At 37.4% G+C, this 25013-nt stretch overlaps 1 protein-coding gene across 1 annotated transcript in view; it reads left to right on the top strand.

The window, feature by feature from the left end:
• Positions 1-19265, top strand: part of LOC122803869 — a 1036817-nt gene extending 1017552 nt beyond the window's left edge. Inside the window, exon 11 of the mRNA XM_044073549.1 lies at positions 19225-19265. Within this exon, the coding sequence (XP_043929484.1) occupies positions 19225-19265 (41 nt within the window). The remainder of the gene's footprint in view (positions 1-19224) is intronic.
• Positions 19266-25013: the final 5748 nt, after the last annotated feature.

Genomic DNA, 25013 nt, shown 5'->3' with positions numbered 1-25013 from the left:
TAATCTTATAAGGCTTACTTATTTACCCCTTTAGCATTCAGCCTTCATCGCTATTCTCTAGAAACCAAGAAATGAATGGGGGTAATCTTCTGGCTAAACATTGGGGATTCTTGTTTCTGAAATCCCCTATCAGTTGTGCATACAAGCATTTAGCCTGGTTTTCTGTTCTGAAATGACTGCTAAATAATTCTCATGATCTAACCTGACCTCTTGAGAATGGTTGCCCCAGTACCAAACCTCAAGATATCTCAACAAATGTTCATCCTCATCAGATAAAAAAATAAAACCAGGTGAGTATACTATTAGGGAGAGAGCTATCAGCTACCCATGTATGCTGTTTTTTTTTTAAATATATGAGGAAATACTTTGTGCTTTGTGTTAGTGTGTGTGCATTTTATCTGGAGGTTTCCAAGATTTTAATGGACTAAGTTTCAGACTCTGATAACAAACACAGATAAAGTTATAGAATAAAACCAGGCAACAAGTTGCTTGCAGTAAAAGGTAAACGCTCCTAATTCAGACGACAGTGTATCATAAATAAATTAACCACAAAAAGGAGCGAAATGGCTTTGCAGTAAAAAATCCAGTTCCCAATGTAAAATAACAAAAACAAAAACAGCAAACCTCTATTTCCAAAGTAAAACAGCTTTTTCAGCTCATAAAAGTAGTATGCTGCAAAGTAAAGCAAGTGTAGCTGGTTCTTCAACCCAAAAAGAATCGCACAAAAGTATAATCCAAACGAGAACTTTAATAGCTAGCTAGAGTTAAGCGCTTTCACCAAATGGCTTTTTCAAAACTTCAACAACTGCCATTAAAAACAAAGCATTTAAATATACAATGGAAGAAGTTCATTGGTGCACATGACATAGTTAATTGACTTAAACTCTAGTTCATTTACATATATACAGAAATCCTTCTGATATACTTCTAAAATACATTTAAAAAGCTAAGATAGTTTATTCATCATAATACAGAAGGACATAGTATAAATACACATCTATGACCTAAAACAAATGTAAAATAAGATAGTGAAATGTTATAAAAAGTTATAAAACATCCATAGTGTAGCATGAAGAGGAAAAAGGGGTAAAATACGATTGATTCAAGTGTAACTATATAAAAATGCTCCATAAAAGTCTATATAAGTCTATATGTGCAACAGGGTTCAGATATATGATAGTACATGAATTAAAAAGTAGTGCAGGTAGGTATGTGTATAAAAAGGGGGGGGGGGAAGGCAACTAAGTGTGTAATCTAAAAACATTTTGCTTACACAGTAAAAGGTAAAACCTGAACTCCATCAATGACACCAGGGAAAATGTCATTATCTGTTATGCTTATCTGTAGCTTAGGTTTTGAAATCTGGTAGACCTAGCCCATTTAGCAGCATTGGAAGAGAAAATATATTTTCAGATATCCTGTTTGTTTCCATCCCGTATAAAATTTAAGACTTATTTTTTTACATTTTAAAAGGGAGTGGAGAGAGAAGCAGGGAGACCTAGCAATTGGTATAAGAATAAGGGGAGCAAGATGACTGTTTGTACTTTTTACCCCATATCAAGATAGACAAGTTTTCATTGTCATATCAGGCTCTGAATTCTGGCTAGCAACATAGAATTATTCAGCTCAGTAGATGAATTAAGAGAATTTGCAAGAATTAGCCCCAAGTATGTTACAGGGTTATCACACTCTAAAAAACGAAAAGATACAGATCTGTTCTACAGAAGGAGCACAGTGTATCTTCACTGCCTAGCTTTTTTTACACCCTAAGAGTGTGGCAAATTTTGCAATAAATTGAAGGATGATGGGCAATTCATGCTCTGGCTGTCTAAAATATAGTAACATGTTATCAATGTAAAGGGACAGTTTATGATGAGTTCCCAGGAAAGTGTATCCCCACACAATACCTGTCCTTAATTTCACAACAAGGGCTTCCAGATGTACGGCAAAGGGTAAGAGGAAGAGGGGGCAACCTTGTTTCATACTTCTGTATAACTCAAAAGGGGAGGAATGTTTTGCTGATATCTTAATTTTGGCAGAAATTATATATAGCCCCCTGAATAGACTGATTTATTTGCACAAGTACTAGAAAAAAAGATATGGGAGAAGTTCGAAAGACATGCGTAAATGGGCGTGCCTTCGTTGAAGGTTGAACGTCGAGCTGGCACCTCGATGTTCGTGAAAATCTACTGCCAATCATTAGCGGACCGGAGTTTCGCTATGGCGACCCCTAACCAGGAAAAGCCGAAAGACAACAACAACACTAGAAAAAAAGGTATTGCCAGCTGACTTTATTGAACACTTTCTCAACATAAAGACTTGCCAAAAGCAATGAGAACTCTCTCTTATTTGTGTCATCAATTAGTAAGAAAGTTTTAGGTAAATTATCAGATGTATTATGGCCAAGAGTAAAAGCTGTTTAATCTGGATGGATGAAAGAGGACATACATGTTATCAATCTAGCTGCCACAATGGACATAAGCATACCTCTCAACCGTACGTAATTCCTTGGTATTTACCACTTTTGCGGGCAAAATAATGGGCTGCCATGAATTTCCAAGGAGCCCCTTCAATTGACAATTTTCAAAAATCCAGAGTTTGATTCCCTTACTTTCTATTTATGAAATGTGTGACTTTAAGTAGGTCTCACTTCACTTCAGCAAAGTGTGCTAACGGGTCACTTTTCAAAAAGGATTGTACCCAGTATGCTTATGTGATCCACAAAAGAAAGCGTCTGTGTGGGCTAGGGTCTGGGGATAAGGGCACATTTGTCTATACACATATATGCATAGCTTTTACTTGTATACATATTTTTGTTATTGTTGCTGAAACCCACTGTAAAATTAAAAAATATTTTTTAATTATTTTAGTCTGCAATTGTCAAGGTATGAAGAATCATCAGTGGGACTACCACTTTGTCACTTCCAGTAAAATAAGTCAGAATCAGATGCAAGCCATGAGTTGTACTGCTTCCACCTAAGTAGGTCAGAAAGAGTGTTCCTTAATGATTACTTAATGATTTTCAGCATAAACAACATAGGTGAACAAACAAGAGCATAAATACAGAACACGAAAGTGTGAGCTTTGTGCACGTGCATATAACAAAAAGAAAGGGGGAAGGTTGGCTTCTCTTTTATGTGTACACGAAACTCAGTAGCTCATGGTGTCCACAGGATACAGCTTTTAGAGGATGTTAATGCGCAACAGCAAGGGAGCGTGCAGCACCAAGAAAAGGCTAAGGAGCCCCTTATCATTCATCAGCACAGGTGTGATACTGAATTCATGGAAATGGGTTGAATCAAATACTTCTGGTCCGGTATTGTTTTATGAACTCACCCAACACTGGCCACAGTTTTCATCACAATACAATGGTTAGTTTCTATGTTATAAATAATGTAGTTGTTAAAGAGGGAAGCTACTTTGTCTAAGGTTGACAACCATCACTGGCCTGGTACGTTTTGACATCGTTATCCAGGAGCAAAATTGCAGCATCAGTTAAGCAACCATCAGTTTGAGGGGGCGTGAAATGTTGATTGACTGTATGGGTACAGTGGTGGGGGGGCTTGCTGCAGCTAGGGAGTTGTTAACCATCCGTTAGTGTGAAGGGGGGGGGGTCCACATTTCTGTTGCACAGGCAGGGGTAACACTGCCTGTATCCGTTAACAGGAGAGTGAAGTGAAGACTGAAGAGTAGGAATTTTAGTAATCCTTTTTGCAGTACAGACTGCTTTTATGTTTGTAGTTTTTAAGTATATGCTGGCCTCATGTTATTCTTCTAACTTGCAGAATTGTGTGTGTGTGTGTGTGTGTGTGTGTGTGTGTGTGTGTGTGTGTGTGTGTGTGTGTGTGTGTGTGTGTGTGTGTGTGTGTGTGTTTTTTTGTGCTACTAGTTACAAAAAAAAACAACTCAAACTTGAAGGCTTTGCTCATCTCCTAGTGTCTTGCTGTATTATCTGTCTTGGTGTATGAGGCCATGCTTTCTGCTTTTCTAGTATCCGGCTTATCCTACCACATGGTCTTGCTCTATATTTCCTATATAATCTCATTGCTCTTGCAGTACCTCATCTTTTTTCATCTGCAACCTTATCTAATGGTTCTCATTGTGCTTGTTGTTCTAATTTTTTGTATTTTAAAGATCGCATTTCTTAGAAATATAATGGGTGTAGCCCACATCAATTGGTTGTTACACCGTGTTCATTTCCCTCCAGAAGTTGTAACTGTTGTATTTTTTTAACTGAACAGCTAAGGGTTTCTTCTCCCAGGAAACCTGGAAGCATTTGATTAAAGGATTAAATGGAAACTGAGGGTGTTAAGTCCAAGAGTCAAGAGTGAGGGTTGTTTAGAGCTCACCTCTTTTAATTATCTCATCCAGGAGATACAACTCACTAAATTACCCAGGAAAGCAACCCAGCATGATTAAATATAAATGTTAGCTGTTTCACCTTCTCAGAGGGGAAACACCCCAGAAATTTCATATACTAGCTCCACAGTTTCACTTATGTGAAGAAAGTAATCTCACAAAAAAGAAAAAAAATGCGAGCAGGAAAATTCTGAAAGTCATCTCCTCCTTTATTTATCATTTGATGAGCAACAGAGCAGAAAAAAAGCAGTTGAGATGCTCTTGAGTAAGTAATTCTTGCTCATTGTGCCTGTGCTTGTAGCTAACAGGATTTAGCCCTTAATTTGTAATCAGTGTTAAGAACTAGCATTCATAATAAAAATACATTGTCTGTCATAGTTTAAACACATAAAACAACCCGTTCTTACTACTAGCATTCGAAATAAGAACTCAATATCCGCTGGAGTATAAAAACAAACAAAACAAATCTGTATTACCAGACTACCCCCTTGCACATTCCCAGCTAGCGTTTGTACTTCTTTCTCATTAATGCTGCATTTGCATTTCTGAAGATCGTACTTTGCTTGTTCCAAATGCAGCGCCCACTACTAATTAACACAAACACAAAACAGACAATTAAAAAGAAGCAACATGCCAGGCATTTAAGGGATTCAAGCAACTAGAACAATTACTACAGGAGGTCATTTATTCAAGCCTAATTGTCAGACACACTTGTGATTCAAAACTAGTATCTCCAAGATTATAGTGCTCCACAAATAATGAAGTGAAAAACATACTTTTGTGAAGGAGTGGATGTAAGGAAATACAGAAAACTGTGTGCGGCAGGAAATGGATGGGGGTGAGTTGAGAGGCTGATTTGAGTCTATACCTTTACATAAACATTGAGTGAAAACATACCTCTTGATCTGTCAGAGCAAGAAATCTGGACAAAGCCAAAAGTAATGGTGGGACAAAGGCTCAAAAATAGGGACAGATTTAAATATTGGTCCTGTGAACTCAGTTGCTAGAATAACAGGTTTTACATTATATATATATATATATATATATATATATATATATATATATATATATATATATTTCTGAGTAATATGAAGTCTGAAATTCAAATGTCTGCCATTATTTAATATTATTTAGTTACCTCAGTCTTAATGCTGGCATCCTACAATTCCAGTGGAGTGGGCAGGGTTACATGATTATGTATGCAAATTTTATGGTAGTCAGTGTCCTGATTTTTGGCCAGTTGTACCTACTTTTCATGGGCCTTTTTTAGATTTTTGATGTTTCCAGGTTGAGAGGTATGGACGTGAGGCATTTTTAATCTTAGTTCAAAATAAATATGGACCTATATCATTGAATCTCACACTGACACAAATGTTGTCCAGGAAAGGCTGACACAGACAAACAACTGTTATCAGAGCCATAGACTAAAACTAATGCATGGAAGCAAGATCTATCCCCACTCCTTCCTGTTACACTTGGAGTCCCTCAAGATTCAATCCTAGGGCCCCTCATCTTCAGCATATTCATAAATGATCTTAATACTACCTCCTGTCAAGCATCTATCATACAGTACGCAAATGATTCAACCCTCATGTGCAGCATCCACAATAACTCAACTTCTTACAGTCACACAAACAGCCTTCTCTCATATTAAAACGTGGCTAGCAAACTCACAACTCATTCTCAACCCTAATAAAACTAAACTTATGATCTTTCATCCATGTAAACCTACTAACCTCCCAGCTAACTTTTATATCACTGCCAGTAATAATACTAGGATTTTCCCAGATTCCCAAACAAAACTGTTAGGCATCATAATTGACAACAGACTAAAATTTGACATACACTTTTCTAACACGATCAAAAAGGTTCACAAGAAAATGGGAACAATGTATAGAAACAAAACATTCTTAACAGACGCTACAAGAGTATTCATAGCTAGAACCCACCTTCTTTTCTCACTCTTATATGCATAACCCCATACTTACCAACCTCAAAAAGTTAGAACTAAGTAAATTAGAATCATAAGACTGCCAAATTTGCAACAGATTCCACACATTCAATCCATCACTGTCAATGCCTAAAAAATCTTTCTTGGTTAGAACTACCTCATATTATGAACTATAACCAGTTAGTAATGGCTGACAAAATAATGCACAATCCTGACAATGTTCCTTCCCTAAAAAAATCTTCTACAACCCTGCTCTAACATTTGTACTCTTCAATCATCTAACAAAGACTTACTCCAAGTAACCAAAGTATCCAATACAGCAGGCAACTCTCTTTACTCTAACTTTGTTGCTAAAAATTGGAATATCCTTCCACATAGTATTAGATCCATAAGCAATCTTAATTTCAAAATATCTCTCAAAAGACACTTATTTGAATCCTGGCTTTGCGCATGTAACACTCTAGGTTAATTATTAACTTAGCATTGCTGATACAATTTAGCTGTACGTACTAACTCTTGTTAACATATCCCTTCTAACAACACTACTTTTCTGTAAGTAGTTACATTCCTAGCTGCAACTCTCACCACAGAAGTATTACTAACTATGCACTACTTTGCCTAAGTGGTTCTCCCTACATAATTTCTGAACTAATGTTATGTTCCTCCACATATATTTGTCTATATTCAAGTGTTTAAAGTCTTGTTCTATTTGATACTATGTATATATTTTTGTTTTTACGTTTTTATCCTTTAAATGTATTAAGCATACCTCTCAACTGTACTGAATTCCTCTGTATTTCCTGTTTTTGGACTCAGAATAATAGGGTGCCACGAACTTCTGATTGGCCACTTTAAATTCTGATTTCTCTTTGCTGACCAAGAGAATTCAACAATAAATTAAAGAAACACTCTGTGGTGGCAGCATCTTCTCCTTTAAGGAGGACCATACATACATACATACACACACACACACACATGCACACACACACACACACACACACACACACACACACACACACACACACACACACACACACACACACACACACACACAAACACAAACACAAACACACACACACACTCACATACACACAGTGCAAAGAAATTGTCACTTGCAATAATACTGCTATGTTTGCAAGAATTCTGGGTGTTTGTCTCTTTAACTTGAAAATAGCATGTATTTTCAACAGGGGGGATGCCACATGGACTTAGTCCATTCATGTCTGATTCACTAGCGTGGACAGTACTAAGGCTATGAAAAGGTCAGTGGCAGTGCTCATTAAACTCTTCAAGGACTGATTCATTTTTTTCCACGGTTCACACAATGGAATCAAGGGCCTTCCTTATCTTTAGCAATATCCCTCCCGACTGCACACCCACCAACTCACGGGGCCAGGGTTGTAACTTTCACTTCCCACCACCTTCTGTGTGTTGTGTTCCTATGCAAATTGTTGGGATTGTGGGAATGAACAAAGGTAGCTTAATCATCTGCAAGTTCTGCAAAGTCAGACAATCCTAGCGTTTGCTGCCAGATAGTCCAAGATCAAGCCAGCAAGATAGCCCCTAAGATTGGACCGCTTTGAAAATGAGGAAGCTCAGCTGCTTTCTCACTTGGAGAAAAAAAAAAAGCAGTGAATAGCCAGCAATTTTTTTCATCAGCCTCAAGTTTACTAGATATTAAAAAGTCCCCAAAGGTGTCATCAAATAGAGCAATTTGTCTCAACAACTTAAAAGTTTCTCATGTACTTTTACTTGGCAATGCTATGTGGTACAGCTAAACATTATATTTTTGCTTTAAAATATTATAAGTTGTATGGTTGAATCCTAAAGGTCATTGCTTTGAAACATGTAATGATCTCTTGCCTATAAATTTCTTTGCACATTAAATAAAAAGCCAAATGTTTTCTTTGCCATGAAAAAAGTGCTGAGCTTAGCAAATTTCCCTAAAATGTGAAGGGAGAAAGCAAAAAACATATTGTACGTCCTCATTGTAATTTGAGTACACAGCCAAACTCACCCAACAATGACCTTTAATTTTTGGCAGCCTTGAATTCTAATCATGGTCAAGAATGCATTTGTATGATATAGCCAGCATAGCCAATCGAATACATAGGCAGGCTTATTTTTAAATTTGACAAAGGGCGTGTCCCATCCAAGCATGTCAAGATAGTGCAAGTGAGGTGAAAAGTCAGCTATCAAATTTAAAGATCGTCCTCATTCCAAACATCAGAAAATAAGAGCAACATTTGCAATACACATTCTGTGGACAGGTCAGTGATGCATATATTTGCATAAAAAATAAATAAATAAAATAACGGATTATATTACTTGTGTTGCTAATGCAGGATAGGTTTCTGAAATGTGTTATTCAACTAATTAAAAGGGCACCCAGAACATTCATTATTGCACAGGCATTCCAAAATTAAGCATTAGAACAAGGGGAGTGGTGCCCATGGGGCAGACAAATCTAATACTATCTGGTTTTGCAGCAGTTAACAGTGAAAGCAAACTCTGTCGTGGCTTTGAAGTAAGGGAAAAGTTAATAAATCCCCCCCCATGCACACACAGCGCATCCCGAATATTCCCTCATATGGGCTGAAACCCCTTATAAAACACATAATTCTTTCTAGAACTGATGGTGTGGAGAAAAGACTGTGGATTGCTTGCACTTAATAATGACAAATGTTGAGAATTGTAACCAATATTGCAAGTGAAATGATATTCTATCTACATTTCAAGTTAATAGTACTAATATTTTAAGAAGTCTCTGTATGTGATTGCCCCACATTATTTCTGGACTTGTTTCTGATTCTAAAAGTAAGATGTCAAGAGCTAAAGACCCCCCCCCAAAAAAAAAAAAATTAAATGTGATGTTGGTGGGGAGAGGTTATGCAGTGATCCATTGCACTGTATGTTGATATAGTTTAGTTAGAATTGTACGCAAATTTTGTCAGTGTGTCTTTTCACTGCTTACATGAATGGAACACACCACAGACAGAATTGAGTGTATGCTGGATGATATAAATGTAATTTAAACAGTTTGCTGTATACAAGCACAAATATTATAAATTGTGATAATGCCAGCCGGTCAGTGTTGTTTCTCATCAGAAGTGTAAAAAAAAATAATAATAATAGGCTATAGGGGTTGAATAGCTGGGGCGGCCACGGTGGTGCAGTGGTTAGCATTGCCGCCTCACAGCAAGAGGTTCTCCAGTTCGATCCTCGGCTGGGGTGCCCTCTGTGCGGAGTCTGCATGTCCTCCCTGTGGTCGCGTGGGTTTCCTCCGGGTGCTCCGGTTTCCTCCCACATCCCAAAGACATGCTGCAGGTGGATTGGACACTCTAAATTGGCCCTAGGTGTGCGTGTGAGTGTGCCTTCTGTGGAAGGTTGGGCGCCGGGCTGGCAACTCGACACCATAAAACTCCACTGCCATTCAATGTGCGGACAAGGTGATCCGCTGTGGCGACCCCTAACCGGGAAAAGCCGAAAGAAGAAGAAGAAGAAGAAGAAGATAGGGGTTGAATAGCTGTTTTGGTGGGTCTTTTTGGAACACAGAAAGTAGTTGGGTTGGTAAGCATTCTCCTATGGAATTGTGTGTATATAATCATTGTAGAAGTAAAGCAGTATGCCCATTACAGTGTTTAGGGTAAATGGGGTGAAGTAGTCAAGTAATGGGATGGCGAAATAGCCAAGTAATGGGACATTAGACTGGCTGCGGGGGGGAGGGCTGTGTATGGGGAGGGCCCTCATTCGACCATGATTTTGTGAGGGGGGGAAGGGCAGAAAATTCAAAGACAGCCTCGGGAGGCACAAACTCTAGCTACGCCACTGATCAGTAGGCCATGAAGAATGTCATTTGGCGGTCCTAGCAAACTATAATATTCTTTTGCCAAGATTAGAATATTGCCTACTATTAAATGCCCTACTATTACCACAAAACCCACATACTGCAAGTCACCAAAAACCAAATCCTAAGGTTCATCATTTTCTCCTTTCCCAGTGAACATCATTCCTGCACATTTCAAAAAAAAAAAAAGTATACTATCTGCTACAGAGTCTGGGGCCATATTTTGTTTGTCTGTTCTTCAGTTTGTGTTTGAAAGTTGGTATCCCACAATTCCATTGGAGAGGATTTGGTTACATAATTATGTATGCAAATTTTATGTTAATCAGCATACAGGTTTTTACCTATTTTTCATGGGCCTTTATCCAGATTTATGATGTTTCCAGGTTGAGAGGTATGGTGTTAACACTCATTTTTTGTCAATTTTGTTTATAATTTCCATTACTTGTGGTAATTTGTATGTAAGCTTAGACTGGAGCTTTTCTCCCTGGGCCTCCCTTGAAAATGGGCACTGTCCCAGTTGGACCAATCTGCTAAACAAATGTAAAATAAATAAAATAAAACTAAAATAAATAAAATAATAGTATCCTTCGGGAAGTCATTCACCCCTGGTAACTGTCATATTGACAACACACCCCTTATGGCTGACCCAGTAGTCAGGGACTTATGGATACACATAGACAGTAATCTAGCCTTTGACCATCACATGTCTACAGCAGTGAGGAAATAATTCTATGTTGCTTAACTTATAAACAAAGGTATGGCATATAGGTCCAAGAAAGTCATTGTTTCACTGTATTTGGCATTCATCAGCTCTATCGTTGAGTACAGTGCCCCCTTTGATATGTACCTAACTAGCCGTATCCAACAAATGAAATGTCCACAGAGGTTCCTCAGTAAAAGAATACAGGATGTAAGTAAACTGTCCTATGCAGACTGCCTCAAGGTCCTATCCCTGTATTCTGTCTCCTACAGGCTGTTGAGGGGAGATCTTTGCCTGGCATACAGGGCATTGTCAGACCCCGCTCTCATGGACCTCCTGCCTATCCACAAAACAAATAGCACCAGAAGTACCCATTCTAAAGACTTAAACCTTGCCTGTGATATAAATAGGACCTGCTGGTGAGACAGGCATTTATCACAGAGACTACCATGTCTTTGGAGCAGGCTTCTCCCTAACCCAATTCAAGTGTAACTTGATCAATTGGATGGAGATCAGGAAATTCATCCCTGGTTTGGCACCTATGTCTCTAATGGACACAGGTGGCCTGTAAATGTTTCACAGGTGGCTTGTAAATGTTTCATCTCTCAGGCCCCTGCTTGTAAATGTTTCATCTCCCAAGCCCCTGCTTACACTTATCAAGGGTACCAGAACTTGTCAGAGATTTGGGATTCATGGCTAGGCTTAAAAAGGCCTTTATGGTCATTAGCCTAATAAACACCTATGAACCTATGAAGCTGTCTGCAATGGGATTTAAACTTAGTGTTATAATGGCCTGGTGCTAAGAGGGAGTGGGCACCCAGTAGGACATAATCTGCCAGTGTTACAAAATTCTCAATAAAGTTTTGACTACACCACCTATGATTCTCCAAAGGGAGACCATTCCGATCTGGTGTTTTGCCAGCAGCAAGCCCATAAAGGGCATGCTTCACTTCCCCCGGAGAGAATAGTTTTAGGAGTCTACCACTTTTCTCCAAAGAGAGGCGTGAACCTGGTAACTGGGCTAGGTAAGTTTGCTAGGGTGTCCTCACCCACACATAAAGATGAGTAGTACCAAACAAAATCCCAGGTAAGAAATAATTACCCCTGAGGAGGAGTCTTTTATCCTGTTGATAAGTCTATCACTTGTCTGCCGATGTAATTGGAGTACCAGAAATTTTTGAGCTTCAGGGAGTTATCCCGATATGTCAATTAAAGAGCAGTTTTAGCCTACTCTATATTATAGTTGAGTATACTGCTGATTTTATCCTTCAAAGACAAAATAGCCACAGTGTTGTCAGCTCTAGGTGATGCACCTGCTCTTCCTTCCTCTTCAATTAGTTTTAAATGAAGAGGTCTTAAGTGTGTGACCTGCACATGCAGAATCAATTTTCATATGTGACACACAAAATAAGGCTTTAAAATCATCCCACTGAATAAATATAGAGGAATTAATACTATTATCCTGTCTGCAGTGGGAGTGACGGATGTGTTTAAGGTGGAGGTGGGATTACATCAAGGTTCACCTCTGAGCCCTTTCTTATTTGTAATGGTGATGGACAGGTTGACAGATGAGATCTGACAGGAGTCCCTGTGGACTATGATGTTTGCAGATGACATTGTGATCTGTAGTGAGAGTAGGGAACAGGTGGATGAGACCCTGGAGAGGTGGAGATATGCTCTAGAGAGAAGAGGAATGAAGGTCAGCAGGACTAAGACAGAATATATGTGTGTGAATGAGAGGGAGGATAGAGGAATGGTGAGGATGCAGGGAGTAGAGGTGACGAAGGTGGATGAGTTTAAATACTTGGGATCAACATTTCAGAGTAATGGTGAGTGTGGAAGAGAGGTGAAGAAGAGAGTACAGGCAGGATGGAATGGGTAGAGAAGAGTGTCAGGAGTGATTTGTGACAGATGAGTACCAGTAAGAGTGAAAGGGAAGGTCTACAAGAGGGTAGTGAGACCAGCTATGTTATATGGGTTGGAGACAGTGACATTGACAAAAAGGCAGGAATCAGAGCTTGACGTGGCAGAGTTGAAGATGTTAAGATTTGCACTGGGTGTGGCAAGGATGGACAAGATTAGGAATAAGTATATTAGAGGGTCGGCCCAAGTTGGAAGGTTTGGAGACAAAGCCGGAGAGGCAAGATTACGTTGGTTTGGACATGTGCTGAGGAGGGATGCAGAGTTTATTGAGAAAAAGATGCTAAGGATGAAGCTGCCAGGTAACAGGAAAAGAGGAAGGCCTAAGATAAGGTTTATGGATGTGGTGAGAGAGGACATGCAGGTGGTTGGTGTGACAGAGCAAGATGCAGAGGACAGGAAGAAATGGAAACAGTTGATCTGCTGTGGCGACCCCTGATGGGAGCAGCCAAAAGAAGAAGAAGAAGATCCTGTCCAGTTGGTGAAATAGAGAACAAGCTGATTTCTAAACAGTAGCTCGCTGTGCAGGACCAAATAGAATTTCCAGTTACATTCCAAATGCTCATGGTCCAAAGAAAGTACCAACTGAAGTGGAACATGATCTGACAGGTAAATATGCTTGTAAATATAATCTTTAGGAATGCATGCTATTCAGAAATTACACACTTGTCTATCCTTGAAAAAGAGGCAAGTCTGCATGAATTTACAATCCTTGCAACAATTGCATATGTAGCCATGCTAAAAAGAAAAAAACATATTTAGACACTTAAATGCAATAGAGATTCACTCAATATACCATGCAAATTGTAGTATGTAGCAAGTAAGATTAACATTCTCTTTTAATGATATATATAGTCACAAAACTAGGAAAACATTAATACCTAACAGGATGAAACAGATAACCAACATTAATTACAAGAACAAGCTATATACAGTCTTAATGAAAAATGTCTTCCAGAGAGGAGAAAATATCCCTTTAATAAGGCTAGACATGGGGAAGTCAAATACACCCTGTAGAGGAAGTATCGACAAGACCAAAATTACAGCTCTTACAAAGGAGTTACCCTGTCATAAACTGGCTGTTCCCTTCCTCTTCTGTAAAATGGATAATGCTTACTCAAAATGGTTAACTGTCATTTCTTGTCCCCCAGTGCAATTTCAAGATGGGTAGAGTGAACATCTGTTGCATATGCAAGTGAAGCAACTCAGTGTAAACTTTCTAAGACACACCGATGATCACATAAAAGTCAAAGTAACATGAAAATCATTGAAAAGAACTACGATTAGACCATCTGTCACAGTGATTAGTTACTTGCTCCAGTCAACAAAGTTATAAGTCACCAAAAACTTTTTCATGTAGCTAGTGAGACTGATGGAGCTCTAGGAACATTAATGGTGAAAGCCACTCTCTGCTTGTGCTGCATGTTAATTTTTTAAAGAGGGAAGGACACTTTACCCTTTACAAAACAAGAGACGTAATTTTCACAGAGCCTTGCAATGAAGGAACTGGTTATGATCACATTGGTACTAGTTGGTAGAGGAAGAGAAGTGACAATTTCGATTTGCTACACATATATAAAACAATGGCTGGATAAAAAAAAAAACAATCTCCTAAGTCTGGTATCCAGAGCATAGTCATTTTGTTTCCTGCCCATATATTAAAACTATCGATCATAAATGCCTTAGCTCAAGCCCAAAGGGCAGACAGCACCTTCTTCTTTAAAGCATCAGAAGTGAACTACACAATAAGGGTTGGGAGAACATGGATTAATGGGTACAATAAAGACAGAATCTGTGCACTCTTTCAGTGCATATTTCCTAAGGATGTGTATTGAGTCAGCTTGATAGCTACTGCTTTATAAAGTATACACAGAATTTATTCTTAACTTTTTCTGGTATACCCACAAATCGGATATTTTTTGCCTGTTGCAGTCTTAAAGATCAATTAACTTAGTCTCCAAATAGGTTCTTAAGTTCATAGGCAAGTACTAGGCTAGCAGCCTTTGTGGGTTATTTTAAGCCTAGTCAGTTTTCCACAAAGAAGAGAATCAAACCCTGTACCTTATGCCTGTGATGTAAACACCATAATCATTAAGCCAATCAAGCCTGGCCTCAACTGTTTCCAACTTGCGCTTGATCTTGGCTACCTCGGAGGTAAATGAGAGCAGTTAGTCAGTCAGTGTGGTTAGTATTTGTATGCTCTACCTCCTTTATCTTATTATCAGTTTGAGAAATATATTCCTGGAGGGAACAATTAATTTTCTTCACTTCTGCCATCAGCATATATATTTTTTGTCAAGAACCTCCCTACTAATAACATAGCTTCTAACTGTGATGCAGGATTGACAGTGAAGTCATGATCATTGGACATATTGTCAGCTACATGTGGTCTTTGATTAAAATTCATTTTTTCTGATTTCCCCTTCATTTTCATTATACAGATAGGTTGTAGAACAAACTACAATGGTTTAAAGGATCCTGGTGAATAAACTTATGTGGAGGTAAATAGGTTAGTCTAAAGATAATGGGTCAGGAGAGAGAAGAAAACAATAAGTGCTTGTTAACTCATGACTGCTATAATCAGAAATCCCATCCTTATACATCTTTTGTAGTTAATAGGTTTGGCAGTCCTATGGGAAAAGCAAACATCTTCTAACTGTGTAACTGCATGTGAAATCTTTTCTTATGATTTTGGATAGGAACCTCTTCATAAGTCATCACAGTACACTGCATTAGAGCACTGCTGTCTTCCATTGCCTTTTTTTGATAGAACATAATCAAGGACTCTTTTGTTATGCATCTGCTTGGTCCTCAGCCCATAGATGACTTACCAATCACTGTAAATTACATATGGTTTCCAAAACCAAGGGTAGTTTTGTTGTTCAAGGAATTTTTGCTGGAACCTGAACTTGAATTTTGGAAGAATAGCTTGACATTATATCAACCCAACTTTGTATACACAGAGCCACTAAAACATCTTAAGCACAGGTTTGCCAAATATTCATCATAGAAGAAAATGACTACAATTTCCTATCCTGATAATATCATCCCAGATTTTATCTTCTTATTTCTTCTTTATCAGGACTTCTTTATTTATGTTGTGACCTTGTGCTATGCTGTTGAGGTATAAATTAATTGAATAATGAGGCTTAAATTTGTTAGGCCTCTGTTCCCCAGCCAGGATGGTATGATGGGTCAGCCTTTTGTCACAAAAGTATCTAATTGCAGAGTAATGTAGAATGGCTTGTAAAAATGATGACTTTGAGCTTACTGCCCTATCTTAACTATGTTGTCCTACTGTAATGGTATGGTGGATTACACTTTAAGAGGTTGTAATTGCTTAGCTGACAAAAGGAGATAAGTGCAGTTTGACACTGTATACCTAATCCTCCTTTAAAAGGTTTGGTTGCTGTATGAATGTAAGAGATTCTATGCCAAGCATCACATTCATATGGTGACTTCAGAGAGAGACACCTTGCCTGGACATTTGAAATTTCTGCCATAAAGGATTCCATTGGGAATTTTTAACGAGATTGGTATTTGGCTTACTTTGTAGAGCCTGTCTGACATCAAACTGAGGATGATACGTGTTCAGTATAGCTATGATTGACTTGCAGTGATTAGCTGTATACCTGAAGTGAATAGTAATAAATTGTGCACCTCTGAATTCTGCTTGCATTCTCCGTTGCTGAACTCTGAAGTGTCATAACGTATTTTCTCCTGCTGTTTTATTTGCAAGTGAAATGATTTTAGTTTATTTAGCTACCTGCAATGCATTTTATGTGGGTAAAACAAATTGCCAGTTGTAAGGTAGAATATGTGAACATGTTAGCAATATAGGGAAGCAGATAAAAGCTAATGCATTAGAGAAATATTTTATAATATAAGGGAACAATCTCTCCTTCAAGTTTTTAGTCCTAGAAATAGTCATGCAAGACCCATGAGGTGGAGATATTAGAAATTATGCAGAAGTTGAAGAAGGAAGATGGCTATTACATTTAGATGCCAGACTTGGCCCAGATCTGAATGACATGGTTCTTTTAAAACCTGTTCTTAAACAGAGAGGTTTAAGACATTGAATTCCTAAACATTTTTGTTAGGTAGAACTCATGGTTAGGTACTGAATCACATAAAAATAGCTGTGATATTTAATTAATAATAGGTCTATATTAGATCATTGAAATGGCAGAATTTCGAATGATTTAATATCGAACCCAATATCGCAAATGCTGAAAAAGCTAAGCTGCACAAAACCAAATTCTTTCCTTGGGAAAGAATTTGGTTGGCCATTGTTGCAGCTTCACTGTTTTCAGTGATGCGGTGGAAAGTTAGGGTTGGGTTAAGGTAAGTGTGTGACTGTGCGGACGTTCGGGTTAGGACGTGGGTTGGGTGAGTCAGGGTTAGGGCGCGGGTCAGGTAAGTGTGCGATTGTGACAGAATTTGTGGTTAGGGGCTGGTTAAGTGAGTTAGGGCGCAGGTGAGGTGAGTGTACGATAGTGAATATTTGGGGTTAGGGGCGGGTTAAGTGAGTTAGGGTTAGGGCGCTGGTGAGGTGAGAGTGCGATAGTGAGAATTTGGGGTTAGGGGCGGTTAGGGCGTGGGTGAGGTGAGTGTGCGATAGTGACGGACCTTAGGGTTAGGATCTGGGTTAAGGTAAGTGGATAGATAGTAGTGTATGTGCAGTGTAGTGTAGGGTTAGATGTAACTTTTAAATGTATGTGTGTGGATTGCTGATTTTTAGTGTACTTGTGGTGTGTGTGTGTGTGTGTGTGTGTGTGTGTGTTACTCGGAACAGCAATTTTTTTTCCCTGGGAAGAAATTCACTGTTTTGTGGTTTTGATATTGTTAGGGTTCGGGTTTTGCAGTTCGTCATTACGGCATTCGATAATGTGCCATTTCGATGATCTGATATAGACCCATTAATAATTATTTGTCTATTGAAAGTTTTTAAAAGAGTGTTTTAATATGTTTGTGTTTTGGGAGTAATGTTTTAATAGTACTTTTAGATTAACTTTCAGGAAGAATTATACGACTTTGTTCAGTATATTTAAGCACATTCATTGGATGATGTGTGAATTGTTAATTCACCTGATGTAGCTTATGTAAAAACATGTTTGTTTTTTTTTCCATTAAATGTATTCTTTCACTTAAGTGTTTGTATAGCTTTTGTTTTTGGTTATTTTGTGTTTATGAGATTGCAATAATTATGTGCACTTTATTCAGAGTAAGGCAACTTGCCTGTATACCATATCTGTTGTATTATATTTCTGTTAACTATTCTGTGCAATAATTTACTTACGGTGAATTCAATCATCAAATGTATTTGTTTATTAGGTAGGTGGGTTGATCAAACTGATCCTTTTCAGGCATGGCTTGGGCCTGTTATATAGAAAAGATGACAGCAGTGTCTTACAGTTGACTTACAATGGTGTAAGCATGACATAACTAATAGTGAGTTTGAAAAATATAAACTTTACAAATGAAAAGTAATAGAAATTCTCAAAATAGCAGGCCTAAAAGATACAGTATGAGCATTATGTGCAATACTGTAAGACATATGAAATGTTAGTAGAAGGTAGTTATTTAGATGTATAAACATTTTCAGAAGCAATTTAGGTCTATAGTATCAATAAGTATTTTGTTAATAAAGATATTTACATATGTACACTATTAATATCTCCATAGAAAAGTTGAATAGTAATATAATGTAATGTACAATATTTATAGTGTACCCTTAAATTATAGTATTTTAACCATTATCTCTGGAACATGTACATGTGTAGTCCTTGATAAGGAAGTATTTTACTTTATGTTTGAATTGATCAATTTTTGTTTAATTTCTTATGTCTGATGGAATTTCATTCCATGAAGCAGAGATAGGTTTTCTAATCACGCTTTCCTACTAACTGACACATAGGCTGACATCATTAAGTTAAAGTTGTTGTTAACATTATTTCTTAAGAGCCAGAGCCCATTTAGAACCAGGTTTAAATTCTGCTCTTAGTATTAGACCAGCGCTTTTAGGGTCAATATGATGCTATTTAATAGCCTCGAACATCATTCTTGCTTCATCTTTTTGTTTGTAATAGTACGGAATGTCTCTTTCCTTTCCACCTTCCTTTCCCTTCCTTCCCTCCCCCCCCCTCTTTCCTCTTTCCCGTTTATTACTTATCAATCAGTCTTGAATGAATTTTATTGTACAAATAGTTCATTCGCACAATATTATCAAATGGTTTATCTTGCATATAATTAAATGTCCACGATTATAGAACTTAATTGCATTGTTTTGCACTATATTCTTTGTATAATGTTCTTAATATCTGTCCTAGAGTAGGTACCTTATGCATCCACCCAATACAGGTATTTCTTGTCTTTGTTTTTGTATCTATTGGAAATATGAATTTAAATTTATATTAGATACTATTTTTATTTTTATTCTACCATCAGTTATAGAGGCTCAGTGTGATATTCTGAATTTAGATAGATAAAGGCTAAATATATTTTTCGATATTTTAATTATGTTGGTTGATATAACAACGTTTTGATGTTTTAAGTTAGTTTTAGAGTATAAAAAATGCTTTATCAACAGAATATAAGATAAACTCAGCAAATTTATCTGTAATGAAATATTATTTGAACAGGAGGTTCAATATTTAACATCTAAAGGAAATACTATTAAGAATATATGTTACCTAAGAAGCTTTATAGCTGCTCATAATGCTGCTTTCACTTTAACTGATAGTGTTAGGTTGTTTTAATTGTTTAATTGTTTATTAATTGATGCCTGCAATTGAATAATTGAAGTGGTCTTTTGTATTTAAATGGTGAGATTTTTGTACTTGAGTATAACCTGATGAAGCGCACTGGGATGGTGCGTGAAAGCGCTTGTTCTTTTTTCTACAACAACAAATAAATTGTGGATTTTAATCGTGGTGGTTCCTTGCATTTCTCTTCATTTCCTCAGCCTTGGCTCTTCGTTGGAAGGAACCCTTGAATGGTCGGTGTTTGCTTGCTGCTGATACTACAAATTCTTTTGTTTTTTTGCTTATCTGACCATTACACGATGGAATTACCTAATATTGAGTTGGACTATAATCCAGCAGGTACAGGCGGTACCGATAGTTGGAATAGCCTATTCCATCAACGCGACAATCCTTTGCTCAACCTTGATATACAAAGTAAGACTTCCAATATGGCTACTAATAACATTGAGAACTTACAAGAATTTTATGTGTCTTTGAGAGCCTTGGAGAATGATTTATACAAACTGCATAGGCTCATTTGGCAAAGAAGGCATATGGAAGCATGCCTTCATTTCAAGGTCATTCCGCGTGGCATGCGTGTTTTATGCATGTCAAGCTATGGGGATAGCCATCCCGAGTTGTTACGGAGATGGCAGCAGTTAAACATTGAGTTCGGCACTAAATATATACATTTATTGATAGATTATTTCTCTCCTATAGAAGCTGAATTGGTCGCTAAAGTAGAGGAGCAATATAACTGTCTAAATTTGAATTATCCAAGTGAGTTTTGCATCTCCAAAGTTAATGGTATGTGCAAGCAGCTCATGCAATATAGTAGCAGGCTTGAACAAATCAAGCTTAAGAAACTGCAACGAGACTGCCAGGATTTTCAGATGGGCCGTATCTTTATTTGGCCAAGAGAAAATGGGCGTGAACCGGAGTATATGCATACCTCTAACACATCATTGAAACCTACTATTGAATGTGTTATACATCCTGAACATTTGGTTGAAACCCCTATGCCGAATGAATCTACAACTGACATACCGAACAGTGGGTTACCATCTACTACTGCTTCAATTCCATGTAATCAACAATGTCTACAAACGAAAGAAGGAATGGGGGCAAGACCTAAAACTGTGACAGCAATTGACTCTTATTTGCTTCCTGCACCTTTAAACTTCCCGCTGCCCTACAAGAGCAGAGCGCAGGCGCGCTGAACCAGCAGAGGCAGAGGGAAAAGAAAGCTATCAGGGGAAACGCCGGAGCCAAGGAGGAAAGCCAGGAACTAAATAATTGGTTATTCTTTAACCTAACCTCGAAAGCTTTCACTGACGATGAACAATTTATTTTGAACAAAGGCCTGTCTTTTATCCCTTCTAAGGGGAGTACTCTTTCTGATACTCTAATAGCAGTATGCCTTTTTGCGAGGAAGGTGTTCCTTAAGGTACTATTTAACAACTCTATCAATAATGATTTGGCATATGAATCGCAAGTGTATAAAAGAAAAAGCGGCTTTATGCCACCTATGCCCCAACTAGTTGACTGTTTCATACGCTCATGCGAACATGATTTTTATCTATATTATAAAGAGCGCAAACATAAGAATGTCTATGTGAATTTGAATTATGAGCAAAGATGTTGTTTGGATAGTCTCTGTAAGGATGACAGTGTTGTTTTTAAACCAGCAGACAAAGGTGGAGGGGTGGTTGCTATGGACACTAGTTTATATTCTGAATTAATGTTAAGAATGCTAAGTGATCAGACAGTATACAAATTGATTGATAAATCTAGAGTGGACTCTTTAATAAGAAATGTACATGACACCATTTATGACATGTTAATGACTAGATGCATTGAAAAGTCTCTATATGATTATCTAATAATAGATTCCCCTCTGATTCCATTAATTAAAGGGCTTCCTAAAATACATAAAGGGGAAGATCCACCTCCCCTATGCCCCATAGTCTCTGGTAGACATTGGGTGATGGAGAATGCCTCTATTTATATACAATCTAAACTAGGGCCCTTGGTCCATTCCATTTCCACCATTTTAAAGGATACACATGGGCTCTTGTTAGATTTAGAGCAAGATATATTTAGAAAAAACTTGCGACATGACACCCTATTGGTAACACTAGATATTAAAAATCTTTTCACTAGTATCCCCAATGACTTTGGCCTTGATGCTATAAGATCATGTTTACTTGAATACAGTGCCTTGAGTAATAATGACCAGATGGTGATCTGTGGCCTTTTGGATCTTGTGTTGAACAACAACATCTTCTTGTTCAATGATTCGGTCTATGCACAAACATGGGGAGTTGCCATGGGCACTCCCTGTGCTAATGCATATGCAAATTTGGCCATTCACCAATGGGAAAAGGAGTACATTTTTAATGAAGGAAGATTCAAGAATATTATTTTGTATAGACGATTTGTGGACGATATCATACTATTTTGGAATAATGATGAGAATTCGTTGCATGAATTTATAGCATACATGGAGTCCACTACCTCTTTTTTGAGTTTCACCTGTGAATTTTCAAAATTTAGCGTGAACTTCTTAGATATTACTATTACCAAGGATACACATAATACCATTACTACCTCATTGTATAGGAAACCATGCTGGAGAAATAGTATTTTACATTTCGAGAGCATGCATCCCCGTTATATCTTTCGAAACATCATAAAAAGCCAAATGTCTAGAATATCAAAACTTTGTAGTAATGAGATTGATGCCTTGAGGCTTATAGATTTCCAGAAAAATTGTTTTATAAATAGAGGATATCCACCAGCTTTAGTGATTGGGCCAATGGGGACGTCATTGGAAGTTTCTAAACATAGAGGAGTAAGAACATATAATAACCATGCTGATCGAAATAACTCACAGTTAGCTTTTGGACTTAAATACACGAATGATATAGATAATGTTAAGATGATTATAAAGAACAACTGGAAAATCTTACTTCTTGACCATGGGCTATCACGGATTGTGGGTGCTAAGCCCAACTTTAGGTTTAGCAATAGTCCAAATCTCAAGAAGCTCTTGTGTAAAGAAAAAATGGACCCTAAAGGGTTGGATATTAGAGCGAGATATAAAAAGGGCACATATCCATGTAGAAAATGCTGTACATGCAAATATATATCTACAGTTCAAACTTTTGAAGTTCCTAATATAAAAATAGCTTTTGAACCAATGTTTTATGCCACATGTGATACCTGGAGTGTTATCTATTTGGCTACTTGTAATTCATGTGAAGCCTACTATGTAGGGATGACCTCACGTAGATTCAAAGATCGTGTCTACAATCATATATATGACATTAGGAAGGGGAACCTTACTAATGTTTTGGCTAAGCACTGTCAATCATTTCCACAGCATGGGTTCAGTTTTAAGGTTGTTCAAATAGTGAACCAGAACAAAAGAGAAGGAGATCATGTAGGTACACTTGAGTTGCATGAGCTTAAATGGATACTTAACCTCAGAGCCCATTTAGAACCAGGTTTAAATTCTGCTCTTAGTATTAGACCAGCGCTTTTAGGGTCAATATGATGCTATTTAATAGCCTCGAACATCATTCTTGCTTCATCTTTTTGTTTGTAATAGTACGGAATGTCTCTTTCCTTTCCACCTTCCTTTCCCTCCCCCCCCCCTTTCCTCTTTCCCGTTTATTACTTATCAATCAGTCTTGAATGAATTTTATTGTACAAATAGTTCATTCGCACCAATATTATCAAATGGTTTATCTTGCATATAATTAAATGTCCACGATTATAGAACTTAATTGCATTGTTTTGCACAATATTCTTTGTATAATTGTTCTTAATATCTGTCCTAGAGTAGGTACCTTATGCATCCACCCAATACAGGTATTTCTTGTCTTTGTTTTTATATCTATTGGAAATATGAATTTAAATTTATATTTGATACTATTTTTATTTTTATTCTACCATCAGTTATAGAGGCTCAGTGTGATATTCTGAATTTAGATAGATAAAGGCTAAATATATTTTTCGATATTTTTCGATATTTTAATTATGTTGGTTGATATAACAACGTTTTGATGTTTTAAGTTAGTTTTAGAGTATAAAAAATACTTTATCAACAGAATATAAGATAAACTCAGCAAATTTATCTGTAATGAAATATTATTTGAACAGGAGGTTCAATATTTAACATCTAAAGGAAATACTATTAAGAATATATGTTACCTAAGAAGCTTTATAGCTACTCATAATGCTGCTTTCACTTTAACTGATAGTGTTAGGTTGTTTTAATTGTTTAATTGTTTATTAATTGATGTCTGCAATTGAATAATTGAAGTGGTCTTTTGTATTTAAATGGTGAGATTTTTGTACTTGAGTATAACCTGATGAAGCGCACCGGGATGGTGCGTGAAAGCGCTTGTTCTTTTTTCTACAACAACAATTAAATTGTGGATTTTAATCGTGGTGGTTCCTTGCATTTCTCTTCATTATTTCTTAAGGAGTAACATTATTTCTTAAGGAGTAGCCAGTGTCTTTTGTTAGGAGGCATTTTTGAGAGGTGGACAGTAGTGCTGATGTATTATTTTGAACAGGAGTGAGTTAAAAAGCAATATGATGTTGTCAATCTTTATTCATTCTTGACTGATAGGTTTGGTTCTGATCCTTCGGAACCAACTCAGGCGTTATACAAAGCTTGCGCCAGCCAAAAACTCTTGCGCTAAGGCTCTACCCATACTGCCACTCTTCCCATTACCTCAGATCTCATTTGCCGCTTAGAAAATTGGACACGTCAGCCGATGTTCTCAGCTAAGTGCCAATAATTTCTTCTTGGTCAGATTATAATATTTTAAGACTCTTTCATTCTTTACTAGTTAGTGTCATTTGACACTTTTTCAAATGAGTGACCCTTTTGGAGCTTTCTACCTCTTTTTTACCTTACAGTAATTCTCTTTTACCATTGTTGGTAACAGGCCTCTTCTTCCCTCTTACCGTTGATAATCCTTAATAACATCGTTTATATTTTTTCTTGTACTTCTCTTTCCTTTTCCTTACACGTGTTGTGTGTCACGAACTGGACATGTCAGAGAAACAAAAAGGGACCTCTGGGTTTAAACAGTGTAAGGACTGTGGCAGAAAGATGCCCAACTCTGATGGGCATCTTTCTTGCGTCTACTTTCTAGGGGTCCCTCACTTCGAAATTCCTTGTAATATCTGTAAGGACTTTAATGTCTGAACTCTTGCAGAGAGACTAAATAAATTAAATCTGAAAGGCTTGCTAAAGTGTACTTTTGGTGAAGTTGTATCTGAGGTGGAGACTTCAAAATCTCCAACGCAAAAGGCAAAAAAATGGAGCCATTCAGTACTGCCTTCCCCAAAGGTACATGACACAAAATTTCAAAAATCCCAGGTCCTGACAGTCTCTTCTGAACCAATTCAAAAATGCCTAAAACATCAGTGTCTTCTGCTGCAGCACCAAAGACAACAAAATTAGCATCAGTG

Source organism: Protopterus annectens, chromosome 6.part0, assembly GCF_019279795.1.
Source record: "Protopterus annectens isolate FY-2018-M chromosome 6.part0, PAN1.0, whole genome shotgun sequence".
Taxonomy (NCBI): domain Eukaryota; kingdom Metazoa; phylum Chordata; order Ceratodontiformes; family Protopteridae; genus Protopterus; species Protopterus annectens.
This window is presented reverse-complemented; position numbering and strand designations above follow the sequence as displayed.